At 34.1% G+C, this 17,976-nt stretch overlaps 1 protein-coding gene across 3 annotated transcripts in view; it reads right to left on the bottom strand.

Annotated features, from left to right (window-relative positions):
• The window catches only part of FBXL17 (F-box and leucine rich repeat protein 17), a 291,827-nt gene that overhangs the window by 94,686 nt on the left and 179,165 nt on the right, over positions 1 to 17,976 (bottom strand). For all 3 annotated transcript variants that reach the window (XM_041120781.1, XM_030004066.2, XM_030004065.1), the window contains exon 7: positions 5,849 to 5,925. In XM_041120781.1, the coding sequence (XP_040976715.1) occupies positions 5,849 to 5,925 (77 nt within the window). The remainder of the gene's footprint in view (positions 1 to 5,848; positions 5,926 to 17,976) is intronic.

The following is a 17,976-nucleotide window of genomic DNA, read 5'->3' as shown; positions in this document are numbered from 1 at the left end:
CCTTATGAAAATAAAACAGGTGTCAATATATGCAAGGCTGTATATGAACACCTACTCCAAACTAAAACAATACAAAAGGAATATAAAAAATTAGAACAAACAAGTTGAAAAACATCCTTATAAAAGCTGTATACTCTGTATTTTTTTTCTCCTAGCTAGAAGGAAATGTACAGAGGTTCTGAAATACATGAAAAGACTCCAAATCTTCATTCCGCACACTCCAACATAAACAGTAATGCCATTTAAATGGAGGAAGGGTTAATAAGTTATACTGTGTATTGCTGCTTTGTTAAACTACATAAAACTCTAACTCATCTCTATTGCTAGAGTAAGCTTTCACTGATCCTTATAATTACCAGAGTTTCTATCGTAATATTTGTTTCAGAATTCTGAAAGAATGAACATTTTAATATAAAAGCAAACAAAACCTCTTTACTAGCTGCTAGAGATTTTGTCAAAGGAAGTTAAGTATCATTAGTGTATACAACAGGGTACAGATTGCTTACCACCTACTTATTCTTTAAGTAATTAATTCCTACTGTCTGCTAGAGTTAAAGTTGCAGCCTATCCACAGAAAAGGAACCTTAAAACTAAGCAAAGAACCTCAAAATTTGGCAGGAAACATCAAAAATCCTGCTGATTTATTTCAGTGAGTACAGGTTTCTGAATACTTAAGTAACAGAACAGAAAGTAGAGAGAAAATGCTTTTGTGGAAAGGAAGAAAAGATCAGTTTATAAGAAAGCAATACATATATATTCTTTTTCTCTCATATGTATATAGCAATAAATATATAAATTTATCAGATAATATAATACTATCATTTTATACACACACAAACATACATATATAGGTAACATACATAACCACTAAAGAAGATAACAGAGGCCCTGGTTCTAGAAAGATTATCCGTACACTTATCTACAAGCATAAACATAGTTCTCAGTGTGATTACTGTTTGCATGCCCTTGGTCATTAAAAAAGTACGAAAGAGAAATACGCACAGGATAGGAAAACATAATAGCAGAAAGAATGATTCTGAGACGAAGGGAAACTTGGAAATCAATATAGCAGCAATTCAAAATAATTTTGAAAGAGAAAATGAAAGCTGTATTTATTTAAATGATATAAATTAAGTAAGAGATTGTAAGCCGGTAATGTGTGAGGATGAAATCTTTTTAACTCAAAAATGTATTTACTACCTGTTCCATTCTGTCTATCTGTAAGTGCTGCATTTATCCCACAAACAATATATTTCCCTTCTGAATAATACTGTACAAAAGACATGGTGTTTTAAAAATACAAGGCTAAAATTAGGAAACAAATAGTTTTAGTGAGATCAAGCGTTAGAGAAATTTGCTAATCCAAGTGTGAAGCAGAAACGAAACCTTCTTTTGTGAGGAAATACCCACAGTATGCTTATTCTTTATGATTTACATGACAAATGCTGAATACTGGAGAGGAAACTCAAGTGACTCTCATAGGATTTATCTGTATTATTCAGTAAGAAGACCTGACGCCCTGATAATTAAAATATTCTATTTTAAAAGAGAAAGCATATGTAGCCTAAATATTAAGACAATAGAATTTAACAGCATCCTGGAAAACTATTTTAACATTGTTAGATGTATCTCACTTCTGAGAAAAGAATCCATTATCCAATTTTGAAGAAAAAAATGCAGCTTATAGTTATGTTTTGTCTTGTGACAGTTGGACTTGACTCAGTATAAACACTATCTTATTCCTCCAGACATCTACTTGTAACAGCTATGCCCCATCTATAACATTTTAGAATAAAAACTATGTAATTCAATTATAGTTTGCTGTAACTCGTTTTTTGCTTCAGCAAACATCCTCATAGAAGAAAAACCTTTTAAAAAAAATCATGTGTCCTCAGAGACACTAAATATATCAGTAAATGATGAAAAGAGGCAATATGAAAAAGGAACATTCACGATTTTAGAAAACAAAAAAGCTACATATCTAGACAGCTCTTTTTCAATATATACAAAATCTTAAAGGTATCAGCAAAATACCACAGTTCATCTCAGGTCCTTGTGGGAAGCATTTAATCTGAAAAGCTTTGTGCAATTACTTTACAGCTAGAAATGGAGCCTTTTTACGTTAGGCAAAATCCAGAACTACTAGGTAATGGAAATTCTACAAGACAACTATTGAGACAACTGTCATATTCTGCAGGTTACTTGACAGAGATATTGTTATGAGATAAACATATTCCTCAAACTGTGCTAACCGCACTCCTTTTAATGACAGTTTGGGAACTTTGGTTATTCAGAAATTTCTTAAGTAACTTCTCACGGTGTAGCTGTATAAAGTGCTGATTTTGAACACTTCCTTCCAAACTTTTTTCAAAAGCTGGTTTTTGTTTTTTTCTTTGGGGGTGGTTGTGTTCTGTTTGTTTGGGGGTTTTTTTGGGTGGTTTTTTTTTTCTTTTTCTTTTTTTCTCTTAGTGGAAGCCTACAATTTAAAGCTTGCCTTGAAATGACTTTCTGCACATACAGACAAAACCCACTGGTCTGACTACTTTTCTAAAGTGGAAGTAAAGCATTAGAGACTTTTATCTTTCACTACTAGTAAGAATGCAGTTTTTAAGTTAATTCTTAGTAAATTTACACTTAACATTACTGCAAGATCAGACCCTTAAAACATCTAGTCCTGTTTCACAGGCTAGTTTCATCAAATCTTTTCATCTTTGAACACAAAATCTCACTTTTTTGTTTCAGAGTGCCATGGCACTCTGCACCATTACAAACTTTGTAAGTAATGATTTACTTAAAACAAATTCCCAGCACTAAGGATATCAATAAAACCCAGAACTAGAGCATAAAATTGAAAAGACAGTTACACAATTCTGTGTGTGCTTGCTGCCCCAGCTCACCGCTATACATTTTCACATCAACCTAATTCATTTGACACACAGTCTTCCCATAGCTGAGAAAGCCTAGCTTTCTTAATAGCTTTTAGTAAAAGCTAAAATACAAACCCCTCTATGTTTAAGTAAAGTTAAGGTTGTGACACAAATCAACAAAAGGCAAGAAATTTGAAGATAACACTGACAATCCATGCTTAAATCATGATTGTTTAATAAAAGGGCAACATGATATGAGGAAGTAATGTCAGCTTTAACTTCACTCTGTGTTCTTGGGCAAACAGGTGTTTATCTCAAAGATTATACTAACTCAGCTTCTCCTGTCAGTCTAGGTAAATTCTAGTGATTATTTAGCATTTTACAATGTGCTGGATGTAAAGAAACTTTTAAACTAACTTTTCAGGATCCTAGCATGCTACACTGTAACATCATTAATTAAAAATGGATTTTTAGAAAATTATTCTAGAGAAACAGAAATATTCTATAAATCTTCAGAATTAAACAAAATATACTTTTTTTTATACAAAAAAATACAGAATTAACCATTTTGTAATGTAACATGAAATAGAGCAATATACTCTTTTTCTCACAAGTTAACAACTCTTAGTATGTACACATATGTCAATTCCTTTTTGAACCCTCTTCTGTCTGTCTTTCTGTATAATATAACAAAACATTTTTCTTGGCAGTAAAATGTCAGGGAAACTAATGCTGCCTATGGCTACATTATCAGGGTGTAAGGGTTTTTAATTAATCTTTTAGGCTTCAAAATAAAACTTAGTATTTTAGTGTGTTTTAAAAATACTAATTGCATATAAGCATGTCTGGTAGTTTTGCATACTGTCTTATTGTAGAAATGGGAAAACAAAAGAATGAAATGAAAAATGACGAAGTGCACACTTCACAGTCTTTGCTAGAGTACCTGAGATTACCTCACACATACACACCTACAGCATTAATTGCAAGGCAGTAATAACATTTTTTTGCTGCAATTATTTATTTACTGCAATTGTTACTGTTTTTGCTTAATTAATGTCTCAAATTATTACAAATTTTGTTGGAAATTAGCAAGATTACTTTTTTTTTTTCACTTGAATTGCTAAGTACTTATGATCTTGGCCCAGAGGTCAAAACTCCGCTAATTGCTGTAGCATCAAAAATTGTTGTTGAACAGTTTCAAAGACAGCTTTTAAAATCCTGCATCTGTACTCCATCAAGCTGCAAGAAATCTGTACACTCATAGTGTACCCCAGTAACTGACTGCAATAATGTTGAATGACTGCAGAATCCAACACATTAGTGACATGTAAGCCTTAGTCCACAGAAGTCAACAGAAGCTCAGGTTGGATGACTATGGTTGCCAAGCTAATAATCCAAACTCTACATATATTCTCCACTCATTCATTCTGTGAATTACACTTCCCACTTTTCATCTAGCCATGCACACTTCCTTTCCTCTCTCTCCATTTTTTCATAATCAAGACTTTCCCTATCCTCAGTTTCTTTGCTTCAGTTTCTCAGTGTCTGTTTCCCTACTTTTTGAGAAATCATGTGTTCCTCTCAATAACTGCAGCCAAGGAAGTGTGACATCAGTTTGAGAAATCACTGATCCTCAAGATGTGGATTCCATTATTCCCATGATGATTCTTTCTACATGGGTTGTCAAAGTCAGAAGGGACAAAAGTACAGCTAGTAGATCTATAACACACAAACAGTTTCACTTCCAGCTGAGGTCCTGCACCTCTGACCCTATGGTAGTGACAAGAAGCACCTTCATTGTCACTTTGTGTTCTACAGATAATTCACCTCCCTCAATTTCCAGCAGACAGTTCCCATTTCACAAATTCACAGACTCATGGCCAAGAGGTATCAAGCCAAGAAAATCTGTTTTCAGCTTTGGCAAGATCTGTTCTGCACATGGATGTACAAACAACTGCAGACCAGAGAAAACGGTGGTATAGACCCATGCTCCCTCTCCTCTGCCATGCCCCAAAGCTCCCACAGGTGCTACAGCTGTATTGTGAGCTCAATTGCAAATACTGTGGACATGACACAAGCTGAACTCTGCAGACCAACATACCCTTGAATGCACCCCTGCAAACCCCAGTGAGGTGCAAAATCTGAAGGGGAAAATAAAAGAATGAGTTTGTGACCACTGGAAAGGTAATTTATCACTTTGACATAGTAATTCTTTATAAAAGTTCTGGAGTAAAAAGTTAAAATTAAAAAAAAGGTGAATGAGAAACAAAATAATCAGAAAACCTGAGATACACATCTCAAAGATAAAGTTTGTAAATCCTACTGAAATTTAGGCATGTAAGTGGGAGATAGACATTTGAGAATTTGGCCTTATTGCAGAAATAAGTGTCTTATTTGATGTATCTTATTTGAAAAAAACAAAACAAGATAAAACAAAGCAGCCTCTGCAAACACACTCAAGTGCTATGAAGTTTTCCTATTCCAAATACAAATTCTGTCTCTCTCTGTGGCCTATCACACAGAAAGCCTAATTCCTAAGGTGCTCCTCTCTATTTTCTCATAACAGCATTTTTAAGGGATCATCAAGTTGATTCAAATTTTATGGCCTACAACAGGCAATCAATCCACACTCATAGTTGCTTAGTTATGCTATTACAGCATCTAGAAATGCACAGGTATTTTTAGATTTTCTCCCAAATGGTCTCCTGGTCTCCAGGACAATTCAAAGGGCACTCTATCCAGTCTGCTCAGTAACTGTCAATTCTACAAGGAACACTTTGCAGCACATATGCACACTGACTTTCATACTTCTAACCAGATATTTTTAAGCATGTCAAACACTTTTTGTACATTTCCTATTTTTATGGATAAAGGTTTTGAAAAATTTTATCTGTACATTTCCAACACTTTCATTAGAGTCCCTGTGCAAAGCTAGCAGAGCTCAATCTTCACAAAACCAAAGATATAGGTATATTACATACCAGAGTCAGTGATCTTACAGGATACTAAATATAGCTCCTTCAGGTTCCGGCCTTCTTTGGCAATCACTTCCACACATCTGGAAGACACATATAGTAAAATCACAGTTAAAAGACAATAGATCATTTTTAAATAGCAAGAGCACAATCCGCAAGTGTAATGTACTGTATCTCAATTTCTTCATTTTGTGAATTGTTCCATACAATTCACTGAAAATGCATACGGTTACATGTACACATTAGAGAAAAATATTATTTTACATTGACTGCTTTTATATCAATATTCCCAGAAGTCTTTGACTATGTGAGTTGCTTGAAATATATACAGGCAAATCCTTTGGAAAATAATACAAATGTGAATTTCCATTTCTTTATTATTGTGTAATTTTGAAAAGTTTCTATTACAAGATTTAAGCTTTGAGAGTTCTTCAAGGGAAGAACTATAAATGCACTGTAATGAGGACAAAAGATAAGAAAACATAATTTTAAATTCATGTTTGTATTTCTTCAGTGATTATCACAGGAGTCAGGAAGACAGGTCATTTGTTTGCCTTGTCACAACTATGATGAATTTGCAATGAAACACATCAGTTTTTTTCTGTTAATCTCCTTGTTTGATTTCTTGTAAGCAAGAAAATTAATATGAAAACTAACATTGTCTTGTAAAATAGGAGTTTATTACATACTTATGACCAAGTCTATATTAATGTTATGTTTACAACTGCATTGTTTACAGTATCACTCAAAAATACAGTTCATAAAATATATTTTCAATCTCACTGATGTAAAATGCACCACTGTTCATTCGATCAGCTACCATGACTATTGTGCTATTCTCTACATAGAGATATTTTTTAAAGTGTATTTTACAGGATAAATCGTAAGAATTTCTTCTGATCCAATATATTCCTCTTTAATTTTCAGATCAATTATCCAATCACCTACTCTGCCTCTTAAATCAACCGTTCTACAGTACACAAAATTAAATTACTTGCCAATTTTGAAAAAAACAGGTATTGCTGAATTTGTCATAACTTTTGGAAAATACGCATAAATTCTCAGGGACCTTTTTCCTCCACTTACCACCACAAATAGATTATCTCCCAATCTGATTTACCTGTTCATGCTGCCAATTTTAGATTTTAAAAGCAATCACCTAATTCTTATAGCTTACAATAACAGAGTAACTGAATGATAGCCTTTCATATCTATTTTCCTTATCCATGCTTCCCTCTTCTAAAATCTAGAACGAAATTTCACTACTACTAATAAAACAGCATGCCCCTGACAGAGTACCTTAATCATAGTTCTTTTACCACTATTACAAATCTGCAACACTTGAAAACTGTCAAACCCTAATCTTTGGAAAATTTTTGCAATACTTGCCATTGGGAAAGGTTGTCTTATGTTCTTTTATGAATACACAAAGAAAGGAGAGAAATATTTAACATGGTAACCCCTGACATGGAAGAAAAACAGGGTAAACCTCCAGATTCTATACTTGTTTAAACTCGCAACTTCTCTGCTAAGAAAATTAGCAAGCATGACAGTTAGTTTTCTTGTAGAAGTTACACCAGGACTACACTTTTTAATGTAAACTAACCTCAGAATTACACAATTTCATCAGGTTATTTTCCTAAAAAATAGGTAAGATTTAGAGCATTAAACACATTCTATGAATGTGAAAAACTACTTCTGTTCCTGTAAGACATTACTTTGAAGAAGATACTCATCTTTGTTAACTGGCTTACGAAGATCAACTAGGCCATGAGAAAGACTTTTTATTATTTATTCCAGAAAAATACTTCCTAATAATTATTTCACTGGTAATATGCATAAATAGAAAATCAGTATCCTGTATTTTATTAGACAGTATGCTCATTAGACATTTCAGCAAATAAGACATAATTGAAAAGTGAATGAACATTACAGCTAAAAGAAGCTTTTATTAATCCTTATTGCATATATCATTTAGCACAGTACTGAGATTATGAAACACTTCTCGCCTTGGATAAAAATTCTGACCCTAGAAAAAATATTTTGAAAATTTTATCTAATGACTCTACAAGTTTTCAAATTATTTCTGATCATTTTTCCTCACTGAGAGACAATTAATTGATCAAAAAATACAATATAGCAATCAGTGTCTAACAATACCACCACAAGACAGTCAAGATGACATGAAAGACTACCTAGTTTTCCCTACAACTTCAGTTACACAAATTTTCAATCAGAGTCAATTTTGTATTATCTGCACATAGACATATCTGCATGTGCATCCTTCAGCACCCTTGTATACTCAGGATGTTGGCCATTCTCTGGCTCCAAACAAAATCTGTTCAGCTGTGAAGAAAGGAAGTTGTAGATCCTCTCCTACTCCAGTAAGGGTGTCAGTATATATATATACAAGCTTATTTTAACAAAGAAAGAGTGCCAGAAACACAGTGTTTGAGAAAGAATTTTAGATGCAGTCAGTCACTTGATTCCAGGAGCAAAAGACAAAAGTATTTGCCTGTGTGGCTTTTAAAATTACATCCTTTAATCCTTCCAGATAGTGCCAGCTTTACGGGTTAAAGGTTTTTCAAGTGGCTTGAGTGACTCCAATCCTGTTCTTAGTAACATCTTGGAGTCTAAATGAAATACTGTTCACTTTCTCCTAATGGGAAAAGAAAATCTTCACAGGTTTTTGCTATTTCCATTAAAAAGAAAAAAATGGGCAAAAATTGTACCTTTTACTGCCTCATTTCTTTGTTTTTTGAAAATATTAAAGTCACTTAACATCTAAAAGAATGAGGTAATGACACCTCTAGTTTGGACAAGAAAAAATTTAAATATAGCTGAAATAATGAATTTATAATTTTTTGTCTGCCTTCTATAACTTGCATAAGTCAATCTACTTTCAGGTTTAATTTCTGTTATCCTTTCTATATATCATCACCATGTAAATCAACTTGTAGAGACAGAAGAAACATTTTATATGGCCTCATTTGTCTCTGCTCTGTAGAGGGCCACAAAATACATAATTGCTAGTAACAACTGATTTTTTTACAACATAAGGAAAAATAAGAGTAGTTATGTATTTATTACTTTTACCTTTTAATCTTTGTTAAACATGACAGCAAAGAAAAAGGTCAAATGAACAAAATTAAATTAACCTTTTCTAGAAAGCAAGGATCAAGTCATGTTAATTCTGTTGCAATAATCCATCAAAATTATAGAAGATTATTGCCATATTTATCTTTGGACGCCTTTATATTTACAATGTTACTGAATTAGACAATAAAAAACCCTAACCTTAAACACATCAGCATAATACTGGTAAGTAAGAGAAGCAAAGTTATTATTTAAAGCAGTAGCAAATGACAAAAAGTGAGCAAAACAGATAATTGAGCCCCCCAAAACTTGGGGACCAACCCCTATCTATCAGGGAGCTAACATGATGCCTCTTGGACACGGTAACTACAGCTGTGTGTCAAGGAAGAGAGATCTTTTAAAATCTCTTAACCTAAGGTTACTGAACAGACTTCTATCAGCTCATCCTACTAATTTTAATAACAAAAAGACATGCAATATCTAGATGAAGTAGTGAAAGTTACAGGGACACAGACATTTCTTTTATATTTTTCCTCCAAATATATCAAAATATAAACATTCTTCCAGGAAGAAAAGTAATTTTCACACTCAAAGTAACTTACTACCAAAAATGAGACAGGGGTTCACTAGCTAAGGAATAAAGAAATAAGACTACAATTAGAGCTTTGATAATATACAAGTCTGGATCAGAGCTGGCCAAAGCTAAAATCTCTTCACTTCTTACTTTGCAAATGAGTATTATTTAGAACCATGTAAAACATGAAAATATCAAAACAGAGAACATGAAATACTTATTTTAGGAGGAAATGGCTTATTCATTAAACCTGAAAATATTATCTAACAAATTCTTATACCAAGCTTTCCCTAGATCTACTCAATATTTTATGAATGCTGTTCTCTGATAGACTGATATGCAATTCAGTTTTATGGCATTTGATTCTAAAAGTAAGAAATTAGTATCACACACTATGAAATTTACAGTGCAATCAGGGGCAAGAATAAGGCAAAGAGCAGAAATTGATTTCACATAAACATGCCAATCAGAAACCAAGAATATAAGTAAACACATACCTACCTACTGTTAAACCAGTTACAAGACCACAGATATTTATAAGACAGCTAGGGCTCACTCAGCACTGTGATGTTGAACACATCAACATCCCAAAGTTCATTATGTTCAGAGATTAACAAACCTGAGATTGCCTCTTACCGTTATAATTTCTAAAAATGTCTTCCTACCTGAAAAAGTAAACAAATCTCAAGAAGAAAAGGATATAACTGTAACGTTGCTAAAATTCCAATTAATATCAGGAAAAAGCTCTCACTCTGGATTACCGAACAATGGAAATTTGTCTACTAACATGTCCTTGCATATACTGTTCTTCCCACCCAGTCTGTATACATGACCAGAAAAATTACTTAAGTGTACAAATATTTACTGGTATAAAGGTTCTCTGCAAACAAGTCTGTTCTTCAAAAGTAACAAAACAGCATGACTGAGACATAGATATGTCAATGGATAACTTCAAATTTAGGGTCATCGTCTTGATGGCTCCTGCATATAAATCTGTGCAATGAATTCACAAAGTCAAGGTTTCTGACTTTCCATGATGTAATGCAAAATGTAAGAGCCTAAAAATAATTTTTAAAAATGACAACTTAGAAAATAAGTCATTCAAAACCCTGTAATTTTCTTCTCTTAGCCAACTGATCCCTACATTCTTTGACTTAAATGAAAGGTTAAGGTTAATGAATTAAACTGTGCAAGCTTCTACCTGTAAGAAAAGATACAAAAGATCCTTGAGTTATGGCAAATAATTGTATCTTCTATACACACGCACAGCTTTTATGTTTTTGGTCTAATTGTAAAAACATTGGAAAATCATATTTGTGACAACCAAAAGGAACTAATGAGAAAATATGACTACAGTATTTGTGGTGTAAGTGGTCCTGGGAGACCTTGTTACAGTCTGAGATGCTTTTTAGTCCCGACTGAAGCTAACTGGAGTTGCCATATACTGGTTAAGACATCACAATTTGAGGGAATGAGTTTCATTCACCATGGAGGTGTAAAAAACCCAAAACATTAACACACTGCCTTGGTAAGATTCAAAATAAACATCAGACTGTTTACATGGCTTCTTTGCATTTGACTGGCATACATTTGTCTCTAAGCAGTGAACACCTGACCATCCTTCAAAACATAACCAAGACCACTACTGGGAACCAAAAGAGAGCTTGGAAGGAACAAGACTAAAATATACAAGGGAAAACCAGAAACCTTTCACAAAGAAATACATGGAGCTCCTACAAAATTAGTGTTTCAAAGGTTAAATTCAGGAAGAAAACAGTAGCTGTGTATAAAGTGATACGGTCATTGGTTTTGATGACTTAAACATTCCTATGGAAGGCAATAATGTAATATAATAATCAAGTCTCTCCCATAACAAAACAAAACCTCTTACCACAGAAGCACATACAGAATCTTAAGAAATTGATGTAATCTGAGGCCTTCTGCACTCAGAAGGAATAATTTGAAGCCTAAATATGAAAGGACTAACATTTTACTGAGAGATCTATAAATCCTCATAAAACCTCGTAACAATAAATGATGGAACTTCACACGCTGATGGATACATATGCTTGGTTCAGGATTCTCTTTTATTGATCATTTTATTTACATTTTTGTGTATGGAAGGGTTAAAAGATGGAATTTTGGTCCGTGGATGAACACTGAGTAAGAAGTAGATAACTTAAAAACGCAGTCAGCACAGGGAACAGATAGTTTATTGCCTATTGTTTGAAATCCTGACCATGGGGATAAGAAAGCAGAGCAATGTTAGGGGAGGTAATACGTGCAATAATGGAGGAATACAAGGCACCACACATAATTTTGCTTACCTTGCAAAAGTCCTGCTATTGGTTAGAGCATAGTGGACATGACTGATGGATTATGGTAATTTGCCGTGTGCACAGAGCCCATGAACCAGTAGAAGGGATGGCTATGGCATGTGCAGCGTGCCTGGCCAGCGGGCGCATGTGCCATAGGCTCCCTGTGTTGCAATTGAGGCATGTTTCGGCACTCATTGGCTGCAAGTGTCGACACCTGTTCCTCCACAAATGTATAAAATACCGGGGTTTTCTGAAGAGCAGTGGGCTGGTGTACGGCAAGATCACCGTTGCCTCCGTGGGGATGCCCACATAAAGGTGGCACCTACCAACTGCTGGACTGGGCTCACGACGCAAGACGACCAAGAATATAAAGAATGTACGGATGGTTCATCTTCTTCTTCACAGTCCTTAGGTCGGTATATTAATAGTGTTTTTTGCTTTGTAAAATACCCTTAACATAACACATGTGTGTAGTTAATAAAATGCTTACTTTTTCCCTTATAGTCAGTGTGTGTGTGTTTACCTTCTCGGAAATCCTCAAAACCACCCTAAAACAATTATGAACAACATATCTCTTTCAATATATTTGTTTTCTAATACTTTATACTAATAAGAGGTATGATTTTTACTTGTCTTTCAGTTAATTTGGCACACAGTTTTTACTGCCATTTTAACATTCCAATCACATTCAAAATATGTATTTTAAAATTGTTTTTAATTTGAACACTAAAAACTGCATCTACAAGAAACAATATAAATCACAGAGCCCGCAAAATAGGCTAGGACTTTCAATCAAAAGCACAAACTGAATTTGAAAAGCACTTTTTGTCTGGAGCCAATATGCAAAGTGTCACTAGTTATACAAGTTAACAGCAATTATCTTAAGGCAGTCATTAAGTTCTGATTAGCAGTAATGTATTCTTCAGAAAATCAATGTAATTTAAAATTAGGTTTACCAAACAGTTTTGCCACTTATAGCACAGGAAAATAGATAAGCTTTTTTTCACACTGGAACTCACAAACTACAGAGGTAAGAGCAGACAAGTCCCATGGTGTCTGCTTGTGCTCTGAGCTAGTCAGATGCAAGCAAACTCCAGTCAGAAAACTACACAGGTAAATTGATCAGCACTGTGCTTATGCTATTATGCCCTGTCCTTCAGCAATAATATTTATTTTCAAATATTTTTTAGTAGTCTTATCTAAAATTTAATGCCTTTATAATTCCTGTTACCTTGACTGCATGTAAATCCAGGAAGCATTTAAGCCAAGAAAGGAGAGATTTAGCAAATTATTTAATTCTACTATCTGACATTTACATGTAGTAGTATTCCAGGTGGCCTTTGGTTCTTTTCAGACTTGGAGGAACTAGATACCATAATGGATTTAATGGAAATAAACAACTATGAAAAATAATTTTATTCTAAAACCTTCATGGATCTTATTTTCCCCAGCTAATCATACTAAAGTCCATCAGACAATTAAACAGTATCTCTTCTTTTTTAAGAACTTCTAAATATTTTGGAATTCAGATTTGAGATGAAAAAAAGCATTTGATACAGCACTTCAAATACAGTTTCTTAAAACCATTGTGGCAATTTGTCTACTGTCGTAAGCAAAAACAAGGAGCTGTTAACTACCAGCAAGCCAATGCGCATGTCTTAGCAAACATGATGTTTTGGATTGTACAAACAAATAATGGCTTGCTTCCTGAACTGTTTCAGTTGTGCCTTTCCACTGGAAAACTGGTAAAGTACTTGCTTTAGAGTTATGAAACAGCTGGATTACTCTGCTATATTAGGGTGCTGGTGTAGAAAAGGAGTTGTTTACATACCTGTTGCTTCTTCACTCAGTTAATGTGATGATGGCTTTTCCTAAGACAAGCGTAAAGGTAGCTATCATAATGTTATCTACTAGCAAATGCAAAATGTACAGATTTAAAAAATAATGATTGCACAGTAGCTATAGACAGGATCGGGAGTTGGCAAATTGTAGATTCTATTTCCATGCACATAAGCAAATCCTTGTGAATTCAAACAAGATACTTGATGTCCCACTGCCTCATTTTAATTTTCAGAAAGTGTACTGCAGTGTACAGAGAGGGTATAGTGACACTCAGATGCTGAATGTGTGTTCTTGCCGAATCTTTAGTTGAAATGATTAGGAATTGGTGCTGCACATGGAAAGAAGTTCAGAGAGAGACCACCATACATGCTGCAATTTCAGAGGAGTGCAAAGGAGAAGAGACATTCAGGAGAAGGAAAGCCTGAAGTATTGCTATAACTCGCTTTCCTGGTACAAATCACAAGGGCATACAATGGCACAGTTGCACCATTACTTGCATGGAAAGACTGGGCTTTGAGCAGGGGTAGCTTTACTTCTTCCTGGCCTTTTAGAGATTATATTTACATGCTTCAGGCCTCAAGATTTTTCCTGGAGTTACAGTGGCCTCAGTTTTGATAGACTTTGGGGTTTTTTTAAAGTAGTCTTGTGCCATTCCATTAAGGTATAGTATATAGAGTAAGAGTATTCATAATTCATTTGTTTTTATTGTATGCAAAATAGCTGCCTTTCCTCAAGAAAAGCTTCCAAGTTTAATAGTAAAAGTAAGAAATGGGAACTCTATCTTCACAAAAATGTTCTTTAGACTGTCCTTTTAGAATGCTAGGATAAACTTTAAAATAATTCCATAAAAATGAAAACACTTCACCTGATATTTTGAAAATAAAATATTCAGTGTTCATACATCTCTGTACTTCTTGATCTCAACAAGGACAGCACATATATGAAAGAAGATTTCACCACATTTGCTGCTTGATTTTCATATCATGTAGGCTGATATACACTTTGCTGAGCTTTGCACATAGGCAGCTAAAGTACTTTATTGAGATTTACCCTTTCAATCTCCTTTGCATCACTTACTTTTTTTCTAATCCAGATAAAACCCTAACCTCTACCAGCTATTCTTTTATGTATACCTTTAAAGACTATCGTTTCTTGAAATGACAGTGCAGCTCATGGTCAACGGGTGATGTGGACTGAGAATGGACTTCACCAAGGGTTTCTCCCACTAACTTGAAGAAAACTACAAAACCTCTGCCTCAGTTTCTTCTTTCCAAAATGGAAACACATTCTATAAATCTATTTTTTATTGTGTTGTAAACGGAGGTGATTAAGTATTAGTAAAGGCTCAGTTCTGTGAAAACATAAAATACCTATAAAAGTTTGAAAAATATTCTCAATCCTATTCTTGGGAGCAGTAGTATTGCTAAGAGTTATCATGATCTAAATGTATGTGAGATGAACAAGGTTTACAGTAACCTCTTTCATTTAATAGTAAAAACCAGTAAAGTCTTTGACAGGACATAAGGAAGCTTTCTGCAAAACAGTCCTATCATCAGATCTGATCTTTCTCCTCTACTGCTGAAGGACATTCAAGTTGGTAGAGAATTTCTGCTTATATAAAATGATGATAGAGCAGAAGAAGAGCCAAGATAATCAAAGAGGAAAAAAATAAAATCCAGTACTCATCATAATTCACATATCATTGGAATTGATTTGGGGTCCAATTCTCTTTACAAATTAGAGCAAGTTGGTAAATCTGTTACATTAATTTAATGCTGCTGATGTTAGTAAAACTGATGAAAGAAAAAAACCAAGCTCAATGCATTTTTGGACAAATGGTATGAAGAAGAGAGATTAAAGAATGTGAGCAATAACTGAATTCTACAGCTCTCAGGCAAGGCCAATACACTAAGGTCTCACCCAAAGGGTAGCATCACAGCAAAGCTTGTATGTGAAATTTGGTATATTTCATACATCATATGTTACCAGAAATTTTAGTATACAAATTTTAGTTGAGGAAAAAACCTCCATGCTTACTAAAATCTTAAAAGTCTTGATTTGCTGTGAAGTACTATATAAATCTTCATAAGAATGCCAAGGTTCTTAGAAACTTCACTTTAATCTAGAGAGAATGCACTGACATAGCAATGACTTTAAAAAAAATAAATGCTTAAAGGCAAATTTCAGAACCTGTTCATGAAATGATTATGAATTCCTTTCCATAAGGCTGTCTGGCTAGCATTTCTATTACTGGTACACTGCTTGGAGAAAGCAACAAAAAAAGGCTTAATGGTACTGCCTGTGCTTTGTATGAAGTAAAATTGCCACGTTTTAACTCAGACAAGATACTAGCAAAACTATCTCTTAGAAAGAGCAGTATTTCTTTGTGTGTCATAATCTTAGTAGATTGCCAATTATATTCTGTAAATACAGATTTTAATACCACCTAATAATGTATGAACTTCACCTAGTATAATTCAATTCTTAAAAGTACTTAATAGAATAACTTTTCATGTAATCTTACTGGAAAATAATCTGGCTAGACAGAATGCTAGGATATACTGTGCCCTTTTAAACTGTAGTGAGAAAACATGCCTGTTTTCAGTAGCTGGAAAATTCATAACTGAGCAAGTTCAAACACAATGAAATGAAGGAGACGTTTGTATTCCTGATTTAAAGTATCACCAAAAAGCAAACAGAAAATTAGTCTAAATTGGTGTTATAGGTAAAAATAGAAAAGTTTCAATGGGTAGATTAATTCATAGTTAAAATCTGTAAACTAAAACTAAACCTTAAGAGATACTATACCTAAATCAAGGACTTGCATTTTTACACGGCACATAAGTCATTTGTAAAAAATAGCTTTATTAACTGAGCCTGAAGTCTGATCCCTGTAACCACTTCGACTCTCAGAAAATGCAGTTTCCCAGTTATGCAGCAACAGAAACAATTTTTGGCACCTTGAACATCTTTGCAGAATTCAGAAGTCCAAAAGCACAAGAAGACTATAAATTAGCTTTATATAATGTGATGACAGATGTTTTAGACAGTACGATATAAGTGAAGAAACGTTTTTCAGTCCCTCCTGTCTTAGGGTCCCCTGAGTCTTGCTGAGATGGTTCTGATTATGTTAGGGCATTGAGCATGCTAGTAATTATTTATATTTGGTGTATCATAGCATTTTTTACATTTTTGTAAAAGAAACATCACTTAATGTCTTCTGCCTGCACTTGCATCTGTGGAAATGTCTCATTGGCTCCCCCAAAAGCTATGTAGTTAAAATGTCTAAAACAAGAGAAAAAAACCTTAAGAACAAGTGGAAGGATTTTGACTGAAATTTTATGAGTTCAATAATTTTTGCCTCCTAATCTATCAGAACCTTTTAACAAACCATCACACCCAACATTTAACATAATCTTCTAGCTGAGTTTCTCTGTTCATTGATGTAAATATCCTAAATCTTGACAGTCTGTAGTTTAGATGTCTTTCTGGCAAGCCTCAGCTAACTTTGCACTGAAACAGAACAGAAATAGTCATCTAATTCCTTAATGGCATCTCAGCTATGACAGTGATTATGATGTTCTATGGCAAGACAATCAGAAACAGCTTCAAATGATTTCTTAAATTGATCCAACTGGACCCACAAGGGTGCAACTGTCTAAACCATTAGAAATTATGTAGTCAATTAAAATCTACATATTCAAAAAGCCAAGGAAATTTCCATGGGTTTTATTTTTGCCTCTCTGGAGAACTCAGGCAAGAATTCTGGGATGTATTCATAAATCATTATATGTAACTATCATTCCATAGAATTTTTAATAAACCATTATTAATAAAATATAAAAAAATCTATGAAATCACTTAACTGCAGATCTGTCTTTCCCTACTTTCCTGTAGTAACAGACTTAAATTAGCATTAGAGCAAGTCACATTTTCATTCACAACTTCAAGGATATACCTTTTCATTCTAAATATATTGCATTGAAGTAATAAGCATTGCTGATGGTTGAAGCTTTCCAAGGACAGGACAGTATTACCACATTAGTCTTAGCTCTAAAACTTGGCAGTCACTTCAGCCAGGTCAAACAGACTTGGAATTGCCAGTCTCTCTGTGTAAAGAAGTCATTTCTGCATAAAAGTAACACAGGCACATTTCTCCACTCACCAGGTAAGATGGGGGAAAAGCAAAGTAGCTAGTGTGTGGCTTGATAGAAACAGTCGGGGGCAGGTAAATGTTAGATATTTTCCATATGTGCAACTTTGAGAAATCACAGAAAGAATAGTACAAAGAAGACAAAAGCTCA

Source organism: Aquila chrysaetos, chromosome Z, assembly GCF_900496995.4.
Source record: "Aquila chrysaetos chrysaetos chromosome Z, bAquChr1.4, whole genome shotgun sequence".
Classification (NCBI taxonomy): domain Eukaryota; kingdom Metazoa; phylum Chordata; class Aves; order Accipitriformes; family Accipitridae; genus Aquila; species Aquila chrysaetos.
The sequence above is the reverse complement of the archived record's forward strand: the minus strand, read 5'-3'. Positions and strand labels throughout refer to the sequence as shown.